Source organism: Acromyrmex echinatior, chromosome 12 (genome assembly GCF_024713525.1).
Source record: "Acromyrmex echinatior isolate Ae372 chromosome 12, ASM2471352v2, whole genome shotgun sequence".
In the NCBI taxonomy this organism is placed as follows: domain Eukaryota; kingdom Metazoa; phylum Arthropoda; class Insecta; order Hymenoptera; family Formicidae; genus Acromyrmex; species Acromyrmex echinatior.
The window spans coordinates 9,337,053-9,354,232 of NC_141863.1; the positions used below are offsets into that span (position 1 = coordinate 9,337,053).

General features: G+C 33.3%; 2 protein-coding genes across 2 annotated transcripts; one reads left to right on the forward strand and one right to left on the reverse strand.

The window, feature by feature from the left end:
• Window positions 1–6,909: 6,909 nt before the first annotated feature.
• Window positions 6,910–8,301, forward strand: LOC105144377 (COP9 signalosome complex subunit 9). The gene is made up of 3 exons (XM_011053257.2): window positions 6,910–7,088; window positions 7,361–7,430; window positions 7,688–8,301. The coding sequence occupies exons 1-3, from the start codon at window positions 7,020–7,022 to the stop codon at window positions 7,723–7,725; spliced, it is 177 nt and encodes a 58-aa protein (XP_011051559.1). The 5' UTR covers window positions 6,910–7,019; the 3' UTR covers window positions 7,726–8,301.
• A 63-nt stretch (window positions 8,302–8,364) lies between these two features.
• Dp (transcription factor Dp) lies at window positions 8,365–14,598 on the reverse strand. Its single transcript, XM_011053256.2, has 11 exons — window positions 14,192–14,598; window positions 12,626–12,744; window positions 12,330–12,396; window positions 12,133–12,230; window positions 11,852–12,033; window positions 11,491–11,653; window positions 10,545–10,906; window positions 10,367–10,449; window positions 9,611–9,694; window positions 9,219–9,485; window positions 8,365–8,955 (listed from the first exon to the last, which is right to left on the reverse strand). Exons 1-10 carry the CDS (start codon window positions 14,238–14,240, stop codon window positions 9,253–9,255), a joined length of 1,440 nt encoding a protein of 479 aa, XP_011051558.1. The 5' UTR covers window positions 14,241–14,598; the 3' UTR covers window positions 8,365–8,955; window positions 9,219–9,252.
• Between the last annotated feature and the right edge of the window lie 2,582 nt (window positions 14,599–17,180).

Here is a 17,180-nt window from a genome sequence, read left to right on the forward strand (position 1 = left end):
GCCAGAAGTCATAAATGAATTGCGTAGAACAAACCGAAATCGTGGCATCATCCTTCATCATGACAACGCTACACAGCACGTCAAACTGTTGATTTTTTATCCAGTAAAAATGTCGAATTGACTCATTGTCTGTATTCACCTGATTTATCACCTAATGACTTCTTTTTGTTCCCAAACATTGAAAAGAAGATGCGTGGTGAGTCGCTTGAAGCAGCTGTTGAAATATTTCGTACACTGATTTCTGAGGTTACAGCCTCAGAGTGGAAAAAATGCTTCGAAAATTGGTTCAAGCGTATCGGTCTTAAAGGCGAATACTTCGAAAAACAATAAAGCCATTTACCAAATTTTACATGTTTTTTTTTCATATTGTTTACAGAAACTTTTCCAGCAGCCTATGTACTACAACCTATGTACTGCAGCCTATAGGCTGAAAAGTCCCGGGATTTTTAATGAAAACAAGCGTTTTTTGTGCAAAGTTATATTTATTCCTCAACATAGTTGCCTTCGAGGGCGATACACTTGGTATAGCGATTTTCCAACATTTCGATGCCCTTTCTGTAGTACGAAACGTCCAAGCCTTCGAAATACGCCTCGGTTTCCGCGATGACTTCCTCATTCGATGTGAATCTCTTTCCCTGGAGCCACCGCTTGAGGTTTGGGAACAGATAATAGTTGCTGGGGGCCAAGTCTGGAGAATACGGTGGGTGAGCAACCAATTCGAATCGTAATTGGTCCAATTTGACCATCACTTTCAAGGACGTGTGTGACGGTGCGTTATCGTGATGGTACAGAACTTTTTTCTTCGCCATATGGGGCCGTTTTTTCTTTATTTCGTCGTTCAGTTTGTCCAATAACGCTGCATAATACTCTCCCGTAATTGTTCTTCCCTTCTGCAGGTAATCGATGAAGATTATGCCATGCGCATCTCAAAAAACAGGCCATAACCTTCCCGACCGAGCGTCTTTTGGCCTTGGTCGGCTTTCGTGGCTTTTCAGCCACTCTGCAGACTCCCTATTGGACTCAGGCGTATGGTAATGGACCCACGTTTCATCCATCGTTACAAAACGTCGAAAAAAGTCCGCTCGATTACGTTGCCAAACCGACCGTTGAATCATCAACGCGCTGCTATTTTTGGTCGATGGTCAGCAAACGCGGCATCCATCGTGCCGATAGCTTTTTCATCTCCAAAACATCGTGCAAAATGTATCCCCATTCTTTTGAGATGCCTACGGCTTCAGTTAACTCGCGCAACTTCACTTTACGATCACTCAAAACGATTCGATGCACTTGCTTTGCGATTTCCGCATTCGTAGCCTCTTTTGGCCTTCCAGAGCGAGATGCGTCTTCAGTGCTTGTACGACCCATTTTAAATTCACTAAACCACCGATAAACTGTTGTTCTCGAAGGAGCAGATGTGGGATAACATTTCTGCAACCATTTCAATGATTGTTCAGAAGTTTTTTCCATCAAAAAACAATGTTTGATCAAGATGCGATATTCCTGTTTTTCCACTTTTTTTACGAAGGCGAAAGTAAGGCCACTTAAACGACTGTAGCTTGTAAACGAATGAACGAAATGTCATGAAACTTCATACATAAACTAGTGACAAATGAATCTCTCGAAATGAATCATGTTTATTTTCTAGTGGCATCACCTATTGAAAAATCCCGGGACTTTTCAGCCCATGTAGTATATTATCTGATTTTCCATTCTTAAAATTATTATTTTATGCTTAGGAAGATTTACAATTAGTTAAGTCGAGACATTCATATTAATTTACTATTCTTTATTCATTCATTTAGAATAAATTTATTTTTTAATTTTTTAATTGGAATGTTTATTGAGCATTGTCTTTTCTTACAAGTGTATCGAGTTTGATTAATTATTAATATGTAATATATTCAGATACACACACATACACACACACACACACACACACACACAGTCCCGAAAGTTTTTACCAATCGCTTTTATGTAAATGGAGCGGACTAAACTGAATTCAAAAATCCTCTACCCACAAATATTATTAAAAATTGCCAAATATCATTATTAGTCTTGAATAATTTTTTACTCAAATACTATCAACTTTATAGAAAAGTTGCAAGAGACAAAAATCATTTATTTTCTTCTCATAAAGTTCTGAGAATTTTTTCAGAATTTTTTAATATCATATTTCCTCATGTTGGTAAAAATAAGAAAATATAATAAGTTGATAAAAAAAGTTGATAAAAAATTCTGAAAAAATTTTCAGAGTTCATGAGAAGAAAAATTAATTTCTTTAAATAAATTTAATTTAATGATTTTTATCTCTTACAGCTTTTCTGTAAAATTGATAATATTTGAGTAAAAAATTATTCAAGATCAATATTTGGCAATTTTTATAAAAAAAACATTTCACTAAAACAAATTTAAAAAAGAATATACACATAAAAATATTAATTTATAACAAAATTATAACAGATATTCGAAAAGGTATTTTTCAAAAAATGTTTTGCAATGAGCAGTGCTGTTTTTAAAATTTTTTTTATTAGGAATCAGGAATTCGAAAAGAATTAAAATGAGTTTATCTAGTTTTATAGCTGTTCTAGTCTTTGTTAGCTGTTCAGAGTTAAGATACCGATTTTCATTTAAAAAAATGAACATTTTTTAATCCACAAAATAAAAATACAAAAAATCCTTCGATTAAAGATTAGATTTTGAAGACTAAGTAAATAAAGTTAGAGATAGATAATTGGTGCATAGAGAATCTCTTTTTGAGATATCTTATCCCTAACAGCACATGATATCCTGCGTATCATCCCACTTTCATACTAATTATATTATGATCATCTCTAACAAACTGAGATTAACGCAATAATATCTCGCACAGTATTATTCCGTTTATTCCTGCAGATATGGAAAGAGTACGTATACCTACGCCATTTGCATATGCAATTCTTTTTCCGGTCTTTTCCCGCTGTTTCTCGCTTATCTGTGCATCATTTGCATCGAAGCAAATGCAAAGAGAATGGTCCATCTGTCACAGTGAATTTCTCGTATGACGTGATTTCCTGCTAGTATGATCATCGAAGATAATCTTACGTAATATATATATAATCTTATAAAATAATCTTACATAAACGCGAGCGACTAATGCGATAAATTTATTGTGCGATATTGAAGAATTGTCTAACAAGAAAGACTCATTAACTACTAGACGCTGATCCCAGTAAGTGATATATCGTTGGAAAGCACTCACCGAGGTGCAGATCATTCGCAAATATACATAAATCATTGAGCTTCCCCAATGAATATGACATACATATGAAGTATGCACATTGCAGATTTATCGGCAATAGCCAATATAGATGATGTTTACCCAAAAAGTCGCTTAGAAAGTGCACTAACCGATCAATCAACGTTCAAGTGGCTGAAAATGATTTAATTCAATTCCTTATATTATTCTGAAAAACATCTATATACATTTTATTTTTTTATATGGTTATGAATAGTTATAAACAATTAAAAAAAAATCTGAACTTCGAATAAAAATTCCGAAAAAATCCGTAGTAGTCATTTTTCAAGTTTAGACATTTTTTATCTCAAAATCTATTAATTTAAACAAAAAAATCTCAAAGACAAAAAAATGTCCACTTTGATCCAATTAAGCTTACGGAATTTTTTCGGAATTTTTATTCGAAGTTTAGATTTTTTTAACAAAAAATTGTTTAGAACTATTCAACGATCACATAAAAAAATAAAATATACAGGGTGTTTGACAAGTAACGATAAATGTTTCGCACGGGGACAAAATGGACTAAATTGAGAAAAAAAGTCCTCTACTATTTTGTAATTTTCGCAATAGTTAATAAGATATTAATTGCTGAAAATTGCCGAAAATTAATCTTCAATAATTTTTTACTGAAATCAACTTTAAAGAAAAAAACTGTAAAAAACAAAAATTGTTTATTTTCTTCTCATAAAGTTTTGAGAATTTTTTCAGAATTTTTTAATACCGTATTTTCTCATGTTGATAAAAATAAAAAAATGTAATATTAAAAAGTTGATAAAAAATTCTGAAAAAATTTTTTGGAGCTCTATGAGAAGGAAAATTAATTTTTGTCTCTTGCAGTTTTTCTATAAAATTGATAGTATTTGAGTAAAAAATTATTGAAAATCAATTTTTGACAATTTTTAGTAATTAATATCTTGTTTACTATTGCGAAAATTGTAAAATGAACTTTTCTTGTAGAGGACTTCTCAGTTTAATCCATTCTACTCCTGTGTGAAAGATTTATCGTTATTCATCAAACACCCTGTATAGATGTTTTTCCGCAGAATAATATGAGGAATCGAATTAAATCATTTTCAGCCACTCGTCGGTTAGTGAACTGAAAACGGGGGTAAATCGTTTGTTTAATAGGTTGATTCCTAGACACAACCCTTTTCAGATTCGTGCAGATTATATCCAGGAGTTACTCTGTCACTGAGAATCTCCAACGTTATGTACACTTTGTATATAATACCGGAGTATTCGTTCGGTAAGCAATGATTCATATATCTACTGTGATCACCTTGGTGATGCTTTTGTATAAAAATTGCAGTAAAAATCAATTAATTAAAAATTAATAATCTAATCTAATCCATCCTATCCTACCCTGCGATACGTCAGCGCGCGCACGCGCGCGCACCTGATTACATATATGTGTGCGTATAAGTGATCTCGAATAAAAATATATTACTAGTGTCACTAGTACAATAAATAAATTCAACAAGTAGTCACTATATAATAGCGTAAAGTGGAGAAAATTTCATTAAACTTTTACTGAAGTTAATTTTATTGTGAAAAAATATTATTGATTAGCATTATATTTCAGAGAATACATGACAAAATTATAGATAATAAAAAAAGTTTCCTTTATGAATGCGAGAAATAACTTTGTGATGCTCCCATGAAGTCATTCATCCAAATCTGTACCTCCACTTTGCATATGCTTGACTTCTGTGATCGTACGGGAACTGCTCCTTCGAAGAATCATGAATATCTATACTGCTAATGGATGTATAGTAATATATCTGATCAAAGATGTGAAAAGGACACGTGTATAGAAAAAATAATTAATATTAAATATAATTATAATATGCAAATGAAATGTAATATCTATGATAATAGATATGTTTTTAATACTGTAAAATATTATTTGTGTGTGTGTGTGTGTGTGTGTGTGTGTGTGTGTGTGTGTGTGTGTGTGTGTGTGTGTGTGTGTGTGTGCGTAGCTGAAATAATACTAATTACTCTAATGTAATAAATATTGGGTCATCTAAAAAGTATCCGCGGTACTGTCACTAGATATATGACCATCAATACACATCTAGTGACAAAAAACCGCGGATACTTTTTAGATGACCCAATATATATGTATTTTACTCTAATAAATTTTTTATACCAAATATTACAATTACTAAAAATAGTTCTATGCTACGTCACTACTACAGTAGTATACACTTTTAGTTGAGCAATGAACATTATTATCAGTAATGGTACGTATCAGTAATGATACTATTGATGTCAGTAGTAACATTATTGAATATCAGTAGTGACACTAGTAGTATATTTTATTTATTTATATCATATTACTATTTATTATTTCTCTAATGCCGTACGTGTTTAGGTCTTAAAGTTATGTAGCGCTCAATAATTTAAGCGGTGGAGCGTAATTTTAGTCGCTCCACCGCTCATTGAGCGCTACATAACCTTACAGCCCAAATACGACATTAGAGAGATAATAAATAGTAATAAATAAGTAAGGAATATGAGGTAATTATTGCGAAAAAGTTAAACCTCGCCGATGACCTTGACCTTGACATATGTTGTCAAGATCATGACCTTGACTAACCTCCAACAGGTTTCAGTCGGCGGTCGCCATTCCGTTAAAAAGTTATTACAAAAAAAGTTTAAAAGAAACATTCATTTTTGCTATAACGAAAGTTGTAAACTCATATAGAAATATAGAATCTCGCAGACTTTGGCTGTTCCCTCCCCCCCCGCTTGGAGGCGCACAACTTCCAATTATAAAGTCCCCTTTAATAAGAGTCAAGTTATGGAGGGCACTGATCTCATGAGTGGTCAGATTTCGAGTTCCTTTAAACATCGCTGAATCTGTGAATTAGCGTGAGCAATTGTTTCATGGTGGAGAAGATGCGAACGCGAAATCGGATTATTAATTGTCAACCATGGTGGAATTGTGCTGTTTCCGGCTGATACCTGACATCTGGCAATGGCGTTTTTTCGCTCTTATGTCTTAACTCTTACTAGAGAAACTCTAATCAGATACAACTTGTAGGAAATGGAAGAAATGATATACACAACTACCGATGAAATATTATTAAAGACCGACACGACAAATTTTCGTGATTATCAAGATGAGACCCGATAATTGAAGAATAATGACGTTACCGACAATTAATAAAAATTTATGAATATCAACATAAATATTTCGATAATACACTATTAAATTGGTGATTTTTTATTATATAAATGCTGTATAAATAAGTACAACACAATGCATTATTTTAATGCTATAATATCTTAATTGTCGAAAAATTACAATTTTTTTTCTGCGGTTATCATCTCTTGATAATCAAACTCGGATGATAATATTAAAATCATTTAAATAAAAATCGGGTATTATTTAGTTTTAAATTTTAAACATATGTATGTACATGCTACTAAAAACTATTAGAAACTAATAAATCAAGAAATTATCGTATTACTAATTTCTTACTCTTAATCACTTAAATTTTATATAATAATATACATCTCGTCGGTGACACGAAAATTACCTTGCATCGGTATCGCGTACGTCATAACGTCAGTCGAGCGTGAATCATATGTTGATCGAACACAGTTAATTGGTGCGTACTGCGCATGCGCCACACATGTTTGGTATTATTTGGAAGTTTCACGATTAGAAAGCTTCAAAATTGTCTCAAAACAAGTACCAAAGAAGTATATATTAAGTAAATCGATCCATCTCGACATGAAGCCAACGCTTGTGGCTGATGAAATGTTTCCCGAAGGAGCTGGACCTTACGTTGAATTAGAGGAGGTAATGTTATGCACAGCTCTGATGAGGTTAGGAATATATGTGTATTGACAAAGAGAACGATACACTTCACGCTGCAAATGCCTTGAAGTATTCTTTGATTAGTCAATTCGTAAATTCTTCAATTCTTTCTTCTGATTGGTCAACAAAGTATTGGCAGCGTTAAATGGATCACATCCATAGAGTTAGTTTTCACAAGTTACTGTGAAAACCCATACTTAATGTGATTTCTTTGGATTACTTTAAGTTATGTTCTCACACCATGTTAATTTCAGGTTGGAGGTAGTAGGCTATTAGTGGATCTTACGGCTAGCGAGAAAGCTGTTCATTCAGAATTTTTTAATGGTATATTAAATATTAATTATTTATTATAAATTTAGCCCCTCCAAATCCAGAGAAAATCAACATTTTTTTTTCTAAAAACCTAAATATTTTTCAAAATGTAATGTATTTAGAAGATTTCGATGGTATATTAAATAGTATTTAATTTTAATATTTTTACATATTTTCATAAAAGATTACGAACATATCTTTTTATGTAAACAATAATCCAAGTTAACAGAATATACGATTAATTTATTGAAATAATTGCTTCTTTTTAGATTTTGATGATCTTTACGATGATGATGATTTGGAGTAAAGCAGCATTTCTAGGAAGTTTAACTACACAGTGCTTTCGTATAGATTGCAGTTAACTTAGCATCGAAGCAGAAAATTCCTTGTTTTCATAGATCCATGCAAAACATGGGTACAGCAGAATCAAATGGACATTATATGTCGTCAGTTGCGTTCAACAGAAAATTTTATATTTTATGATTATCAGCAAAATAATCTATAGTTTTTCTTTTATACTTGTTGATGCTGCATGTAGCTCATCATTTCTTTTTCAGCGTAATGTCATAGCCAATACACATTGTACCACTACTTTTGATACTTTGAATAAATATAAAACTTAACAATAATTGTGTGTGTGTGTGTGTGTGCGTGTATGTCTGTGGTGTGGTGTGTGTGAGATAACGTAACGTAATAATGCCATACTTGCAATATATTGAAAACAATCAAGTGTTAAAAAAATTATGCAACAGTTTCAAAGTTCTTTCTGTTGAACGCAGCTATTAAATATATCCTATGTGTTTATACTTGTTTGTATATATAATAGATATGAAAAAATGTTTCGTTTTTTAAGTTTGCTGTAAAAAATTACTGCAAACCCTTACATATAGTATTGTTATTCAATACATATCCTTTCCTCTCAAAAGACTAACCACAAACTACAAACTTCATATTGTAACATTATTACAATTTATTTGTATTTTTAATTCGAGTCAAATGTGCGCCTGCATCTATCATACGTCATTTTACTGTTTACCACAGACAATTGTTATTATAAACGTGCCATAAGAAAATGAGTACTGGTCAATATATCTCGCGCGCGCGCGCACACATAATAATATTATGATACTATAAGATTATCATTTATAATACATAGACGCGCTAGAGTCATAAAACTTGTATGATGATGCACAACTAAAATATAGCACCCCATTCAGTCATTCATTTGTTTATTCTGATCATTTCGTATGCGCGTGCATCGTACTATTTTATTACTTGATACGAAAAAAGAGCCACTTAGATTTGCCAATTCAATCAGTCCAATTAATTGCTACGTTTTCTCCTTGGCCCCAATCAACATATTTCCATTTTGACCATTCTCATTAACTTCAACAGATTTACATTCCACTCATGATAATTATAAACTCTTATCCTTGTTCGATATATGTTAAAAACTGGCGACCGGGGTGAAGACGATATTGGCAACAACGACGATATTATTAATGTTGGCATATCGCTGATGATAGTGGCGAGTATCCTAAAATTCAGAAGTAAAATTCTGTTAACTTAACATTGCGAACTGATATTCTAAAGTTTTAAATACATTTATTACTAAAATATATTAATATGTTACTAATATATATTGAAATAATACAATAATTGTTACAGCTAAACATTGTATATTATATGTATATACAAGGCACAACGTTTTTATATATACATATACACATGTAAAAAGTATATTATAAATGAATGAGAGGAGAGAGAGAGAGAGAGGAGAGGGAGGATAAACATACAAACCCTGAGTCTAGCCTTTGAAGAATTATTCGGGGTGCTAGTTAACTTCAAGATCGCTGTCAGCCTGATCATCCTGGTCGCTTTCTTCTTCGTCGTCCTCTTCCTCCGAATAGTACTGAGATGGTGGCGATAAAGGATCTTCTGACAATGAAGTATGTGACGACGACGGTGGTCGAGAACCTTCCAATTTAATATCTAAATCCTCCATCGATGTACTTGGGCCGGGAATAGTTACTGGAATAAACTTCTCTAAATCCCCTGATGCTAACTCTGCAATGATCAATCTTGTTAAACGAGCGAATTAAAATTTAAATATAGATACATTTGTATATATACATCAGTTCACGCACGCACGCACGCACGCACGCATTGTATATATAACAAAGAGAACGTACGTTCTACATATTTCTCGAGTGATTTCGGAACCATAAATTTTGCCTTTTGCAAATTTTCTTCAGTGCATTCCCCTTTTTCTAATCCTAGAAGAATATTTTACGCGTCATAGTTTATAAATACACAGAGTTTAGCACATTTCAGCAAAATATATTAGGTGTACAAATAAGTTTCCACCGTTTGACAAAAGACGGCACCACTAGCAAGCTATGGTTAAAATTGTCTGAAAACATTATATCGTAAGGTTGGATATCTGTCAACAACATAATCTTGAAATACTAGCGATTTTGTATCAGCATCATATATTTTTTTTGTGCGAAAATGCCGAGTTTTGAGCCGAATAAGCGTCATTTGCGGGAACTTTTGATTTACTTCTTTAATTTGAAGAAATCTGCAGCTGAAGCTCATCGAGAGCCATTGCTTGTAGAAGCATATGATGAGGCTGCCTTAAGTGAGAGAAGTGTCGTGAATGGTTTCAAAAATTTAAGAACGGTGAATTTGACGTCGAAGACAAAGAACGTAGCGGAAGACCGAAAGTATACGAAGACGCGGAATTGGAAACATTATTGAATGAAGATTCGTGCCAAACGCAAAAAGAACTTGCACTTACATTTTGACTTACATCAATAAAACATTATGTATCGTTCTTTCACAATAAATGCTTAATTTTTGATAAAAAACGGCGGAAACTTATTTGTACACCTAATAAAAAAAAATAATGACTAATTATAGCATAGAAAATGGAATCAGTATTTTACCGAAAGCTAGACCCATCTGTTTTAGAACTTCGATATCATCATGAATTTCAAACTTATCATTAAAATTAAACAGGTACTCGGTTCTGTAACAAAGAAAAAAATCTGCTTAATATCTCTCCTTACGTAATATTTACTGATTATCTTATAATCTTTTTTTCTTTATTTCTGTTTGACATACTTGTCATTTGAAATGCTGCAATCTATGACAGTCTTTTTACTGGTATTCACAATAAGGAATGGCAGCTGTATGGCAGAATTAGGTTTCGGTGGCCCACGGAGATTCTCGTTTAAACGATTACGTTCAACCAAGTTCTTAAAAGAAATATGAGAGAGGATTAGCTGATGCAATTGCTGCGTTTTAGCTTTGATTCTCTCAATTTTCTTCTTCTTATCTTTTTCTAATGCTACACATTCCTGTAATGAATTAGTGGGCAGGCCGAGCCACCTGATTTCCTTTTTCTCTTTGGAAATGATGTTCATTGCCATTAATACATTTAGAGCGTCATATACGCGTCTTCTAATATTTTTCTGATCGTATTGCTGAAAGAGTGAAAAATATTCAATTAAATAAATTTAATTAACAGTTAAATGAGCATATTTTAAAACAAGTTTATAATTAACATGCTGATCAAATCGTTTGTGAAGCACATGTCATCTTGAAATATTACGGTATCTTCTAGTTATTGCGATATTGGTTATTGCGATAAATATTATTGAAATAGTCGAATTGATAAAACATACATTTCAGAAAGTCGAAAATTTCAGGTTTGAACTTTGGCCGAGATAATATTTGTCGCTATAAATTATTTAGTTTTTAGATTTTTATTAACATGTGACATTAATATTCTTGTAAAAAATACATATTAATCATCAAAAATTATTAATTGCTTATTTATTGCTTGTTTAATTTAATAAATGATATTACTATTCTGGTTCTTCTCACGGACAGACCGAAAGATTTCGGCGCGTGATACATAGAATCACATATGTATATAAATTCACACAAGAAATATGTATTTAAACAGTACGATCCGTTTCGATCGAATATAAGATTTTTCTCTCACTTAATTAGATTTATTCTCATCAGTCTAAATTCGTATCATATTGTAATATGAGATAAATACCTGATCTGTCAAAGAATTTATATGAGCAGGATTAGTGAATTCGCCAACCAATTCATCCGCTACTTCATTGTAGGAAGTAGTACCTTTCTTTTTCACTTTTTCACAGACTTTCATTGAGAAATGTCTTAATCCTTTTCCAACTTTTTCTGCTTTTCTTCGCTTACTGCAATATAAAGAAATAAAAAGTATAAATGGAACTAATAGACCAGTAATTAGATGTAGAGTATACATATAGCAAATTGTGAAAAGCTAAATCTGTCATTGCTTCCCCCACTCCTGTCTGTCTGTCTCCTCCCCCCCCCCTCTGTATGTGTGTGTGTGTGTACACGTGTGCCCACATGTGATAGACTCATTGCATTACTCAGGCACAAAGTCGCCACTTTCTACATCCTGTCTTTTCCTAGATCCAGTATGATCTAATATTGGACTGATAAAAGTTTTTCCAGTGGCATCCTTAACAAGTTGCGAAGTATTAGATTGTTGTTGTTGCTGCTGCTGTTGCTGTTGTTGTTGTTGTGATGCAATAGCTTGTTTTATATCGCTCTAAAATAAAATATTGTATTTTAAAATGTTTATTGCAAAATTTTTAATTTCCACATTAAATTATTACTTGTTTACATAAAGTTATAAAATTATATTTACCATTTGCGCAGACGTTAACTGTATAGTCTTGGTCACCATAGAGTCTCCACTCTTTGATGTTGCCATTTTAGTATTTTGCAAAGGTATTGTTACAAGTCCTATAATTACATGATTAAATTAAAGGCACTTCCAAATGATAATAACATGCTTATTAATTATATGAAAAAGATCTATTTAGAAAAAAAAATCATACTTACTCTGACCAGGTGTAGATGGATTCTGCAAGCTAATAGTCCTAAGAACTTGTGTATTCGATGATAAAACCTAGTTAGAACAATACATACGTAATATTTATATAAAAATCTAATTTTCCAGTGTTATTGCATTGAAAAGAAACATTGGAAATATCCTACATAATGAATAATTTTCAAATGTAATTTGTTTATTTATAGAGCATTACTTTCTCACAAATGTATTAACACCATATAACCTTTATATATTGAACTAACAGCTGCAATTGTAATAAATAAGATATATGAAATTAAAGCAATACCTGCGATTCTTGATTAGGAGCTTTAAACACTTTAAGGCCACCTGCATTTGTTGTGCTAACAATACCACTTAATGCTTTGTTAGGTGTACTTTGCACTACTTTTATCACTTGTGGATGTCCTGCAATGAATTTGATTCATCCATAAATACTACTTAAAAATCTTCATTAGATAAATATTAGACATTTAAAAAATGTTTCTTTTCAACAAAAAATTTAATTTAATATAGCTAATACTTTATCTATTAATTTCAACTTAAGATATATACAGTATATATGTAAATAAATAATTGTTCATATTATAATTTAAAAAATACTTAAAAGAGGAATAAATTATATTTTGTATTTTCAGTTGCAGAAATTTAATATTTTATACATATATATTTGTGTGTGTGTGTGTGTGTGTAAAATGTTAAAAAAGGAATTGAATAGAACAAAATATATCATCAAAATAGGCAAAATTGGATTATTTAATTATAACGACAAGTAATATTATAATATATCATAGAGACTCCTTGTTTGTTTAAAATAGTTCTGATATCTCTATATCTTACAGATTATGTAGATTATGTGAAATAACAAAATCTTTAATACATATCTCAATGGTATTTAAGTTGTAAATAATTAAACTTAGAAATTGTCAATAAATATTACAGACAGTTCACCCAAGAACAAATGAATATGCTTTTTCAAATCTGATAGTCAAACTATTTAATACTTAAAAGTTATTAACTGTGTGTTTAGAATATTCCATTCCTGTACAAATATATCTGCATAAATATATTGTGAAAAAAAAATAGATGTCAAATTTTTGCATCTATTCTAAATATGAGAACAAGAATTAATCTTTTTAACGTTGTAAGAAACACGTTGATGAAAGTGTTGTGTTGATATTTATGCAATCGTGTATGTGTGTGTGTGGAGATTTGAGAAAATCACATAGTTTTTAAAAAAGTAACAAATTGCTTCGTAAACGAGCCTATCAGCACTGTATTACATCAAATGGAATATGATAAAAGATAGAGACAATAGGCAAAAAAGAAATATGATACAATGGAGAATAAACCGTCTGTCTACCAATTTATCTATAAACTGGATAGAATTTGCTCTTGCTATTGACAATTGCTGCAACAATGCACGTCTCTCATTTTTAATTGAGACACTACAAATGGACAACAATGGTAACAACATAATAATGTATTATAAAAAAAGGAGAAAAAAAAGGCGAATTAAAGGGGGGAAAGTTCGATTGGAAGTAAAAAAGCTGTGATCGCGCGGACAAACCTGTCCACGATTCAAGTCGGAAAGAAGGCCAAGTGCACAAACCCGCAACCGGGCGCGATTTCGATGATGCAGAGGCGCAGAGGCGCAGAAAGAGCAAGATGGGCCAAGAAAGGCGGAGGGCGGACGAACGTCGTAAGCCGCGGGCGAATATTATCTCGAATATTATCTCTTCGCAGGAGAAAGGAACGGAGGCAAAAGGAGACGCGCGAAGGCAAAGAAAATACAAGGAGGATCACGCGTGTTGCCGACCGTACGTGCGTTGGCGCGCACCGTAAATCCACTTACCATTAACGTCGTGTATTAGGAAATTCATCGTTTTGTTTTGCTGTGTCATCTCTGACGTTATTGGGCCGTCGATCGGCTGAGGACGATAGCGCGAATGGGCCGTGCGAAAAAGGGAGATAAAAAGATCATAAGGGCCACACTCAGCTCGAATCGTCGGCTCGGCGTATCACCAAAATGGCGACCTCGCATATAAAAGCACTCGCGAGGGTGATTTGCGAGGTATCGCGCGTCGCGAGACCGTCACGATCCGTCAGCCGTGGCAATTCGGCGTCTTCTTTATCGCGATCGGCTACGCATTATTGGAATGAGCTCGGAATATTCGCGCTCTACCCGCAGCCACTCTGGCCCTGCAGCTTCCGCGTGCACACGGACTGGAAATGAGCTTGGCGGCACGACAAAGCTAAACAGCTGATTGGCCGGCCACCGGTCACATGGTCGCTCTCCGCTCTCGTTCCACGTTACGCGGCGCCTCTCTCGTGACGCGCGCGCCAATTTCTCTTCTTCCGATTATAATACGAGGTAACCGTTTCTTATTGGTTCTTTAAATCTGCCATATTTACGTAATAGTCAAAAACGCCAATTTTTTATATTGTATATTGTAACATTTCAAAATAGCGTAGCATGCGTAATTAATATTATATATAATAGTACAAGCAATGGCAGTGCTGTTGTCTTCTTCCGATGCAATTGCAGGTATCAATAAATATTTAGTTTAACTTTATATTTCGTATACCTTTTCTAAAGTCGATTCTGAGTCGACTTGGAGACGTTTCTAAGTCATACAATGTTCTACTTTAAAGACGACTGTAAGTCGACTTTAAGTCAATCATTCTAGGCTGTGGTCCGATTCATGTCTACAGCGCTTATGAACAGCATTCATTTTTGTTTAACAGTTAAACAACAAGGACAAAATGATTCCACATTTAAGCTTTGTGAGCGTAAATCGCACTAGACGTCCTAAAGTCGACATTGGAAGGACATCTGTACAAAGTCGACATATCGACGTTTGTGCTGTTAGGAAAAGTTTACTATAATATAAATTTGAGACTGGTTTTCTTTCTTCTAAGTAGTTAAATTCCACAATTAGTATCTCAGACCTCTGCTACATGGCACGCTTAATCGGGTTTAATAATTGACCAATTATAACTGTTCCTCGGAAGAATATAATTCGATTGTGATTGGCCAGTTTTATAACTATGGATATTATTAAATCTGATTAAGAATGCTGTCCCATGACAGTCGGAATTTCGGAAAAACGGAATCTGTAAACATTGTTAAATCACAATCGAGTATTCTCCTCTCATTCGATGATAAGAAAAGATGATTGGTCAATTTTTATAGATTATGGTATACGGCATATAGTTACGGCCAATATAAATGCTCCCTAAGTGTACTCTCAGATTCTCTAGAGCGTGATCTACAATATTTGGCGCTACAAATGCTTCGAAGTATTTTTTTGATTGGTCAATTAGTAAAATTCTTTCTTTTAATTGGCCAATCATAATCTTCGCACCAAGTGGACCGTAGCTCTAATCTGATTGCGATTTAAAGCTGCCTTCTCATGCAACTTGAGTAAGGGTGCCTTCCCATGACACGTATCGCTGTACGCGCGTATTCGCGTATCGAAGGATCTGATCAATCACTGGCCTAGTTTCCACCGAGAGTTTAAACCGGACTAAGAGTGCCGTCACATGCGATGTAACCTGCGTAGGGTGTTATTTTATTTGTAGAACAAATATGTAGAACAGAGAGGTCCTCGGATCTTTCTATCCCATAAAACCAACAATCAACAGGCTTGAAAAATTTGTCATACAACAAAAACGCACAAATGAAATGTCACCCTAAAGTCCTAGACACAATGCGAAGAAATACCGATAGCGATAGAGGTAACACGATTTCAATCTATTAGAAACTGCATATTCCAGTGTATCTACTTTTTGACAGGTTGAAATCGTGTTATTTCTATCGTTATCGCTATTCCTTCGCATTGAGTCTGGAGCTTAAAAGTAATCTGCGTGTTTTAGTAATATTACTAGAACAAGTTATTGGGTCATCTAAAAAGTATCCGCGGTACTTTGTCACTAGATATATAACTATCAACACACATCTAGTGACAAAAAACCGCGGATACTTTTTAGATGACCCAATATTTCATATGGTGAAAAAGCTGTGCAACAACTGTCGGTAGTCGTGTAAAACAGTAAAGTTGTAAACAGTAAAATTGTGTTAAACACAATAGGCAACAGTGAATAACGAGCCGTCCAATCAGAACTCTTATATGTGTAAGTTCGATATTATATCTCAGAGCTCTGATTGGACACCTCGTTATTCCCTATTACTTATGCCTATTGTGTTTATGACCGGTATTCATAGTTAATTCTTATATTCAAAATTGTCTTAAGTTCAACCTTAAGATGTTAAGAATCAATCAAAGGGCCGATTCGCATTTTAAAATATTACTTAACACAGTCTTGAAATGAGAACTGACTATGAATACCAGTCTATAAGCCTTTACTTGTGTCAACTAATCATGGGTGTATTTCGAATCAAGTAGGTCCTGCATACAATAAAAAAAATAAAGAATTAGGAATAAAGAATAAGATTTTAATCTATCAGAAATCGAATTCATCGGAATACATGGTTTTTGATAGGTTGAAATCGTTTATTCTTTATTCCTAATCCCTTACTCCTTCTATTGTATGTAGGGCCTTAGTTTATATTCTTTTTCCTAGATATTGGTAATCCCGTAAGTCCAGATCTACATATAGGTATTTTAAGTCTTAAGTCGTAAAAAATTGACCAACTATAGTCAAATGCGAGGAAAATAATTGATTGTTATTTGTCTATTTATTATGGCTTAAAATCTATTGTAAATCCGGGATAACTAAACCGAAAAGTGTTCCGAACCCAACAGCCATCTGCATAAAGATGCCTTTTCATGCTGACGCTCGATATGCATTTTCAGAATAGATCCCATGATCAAAATTGA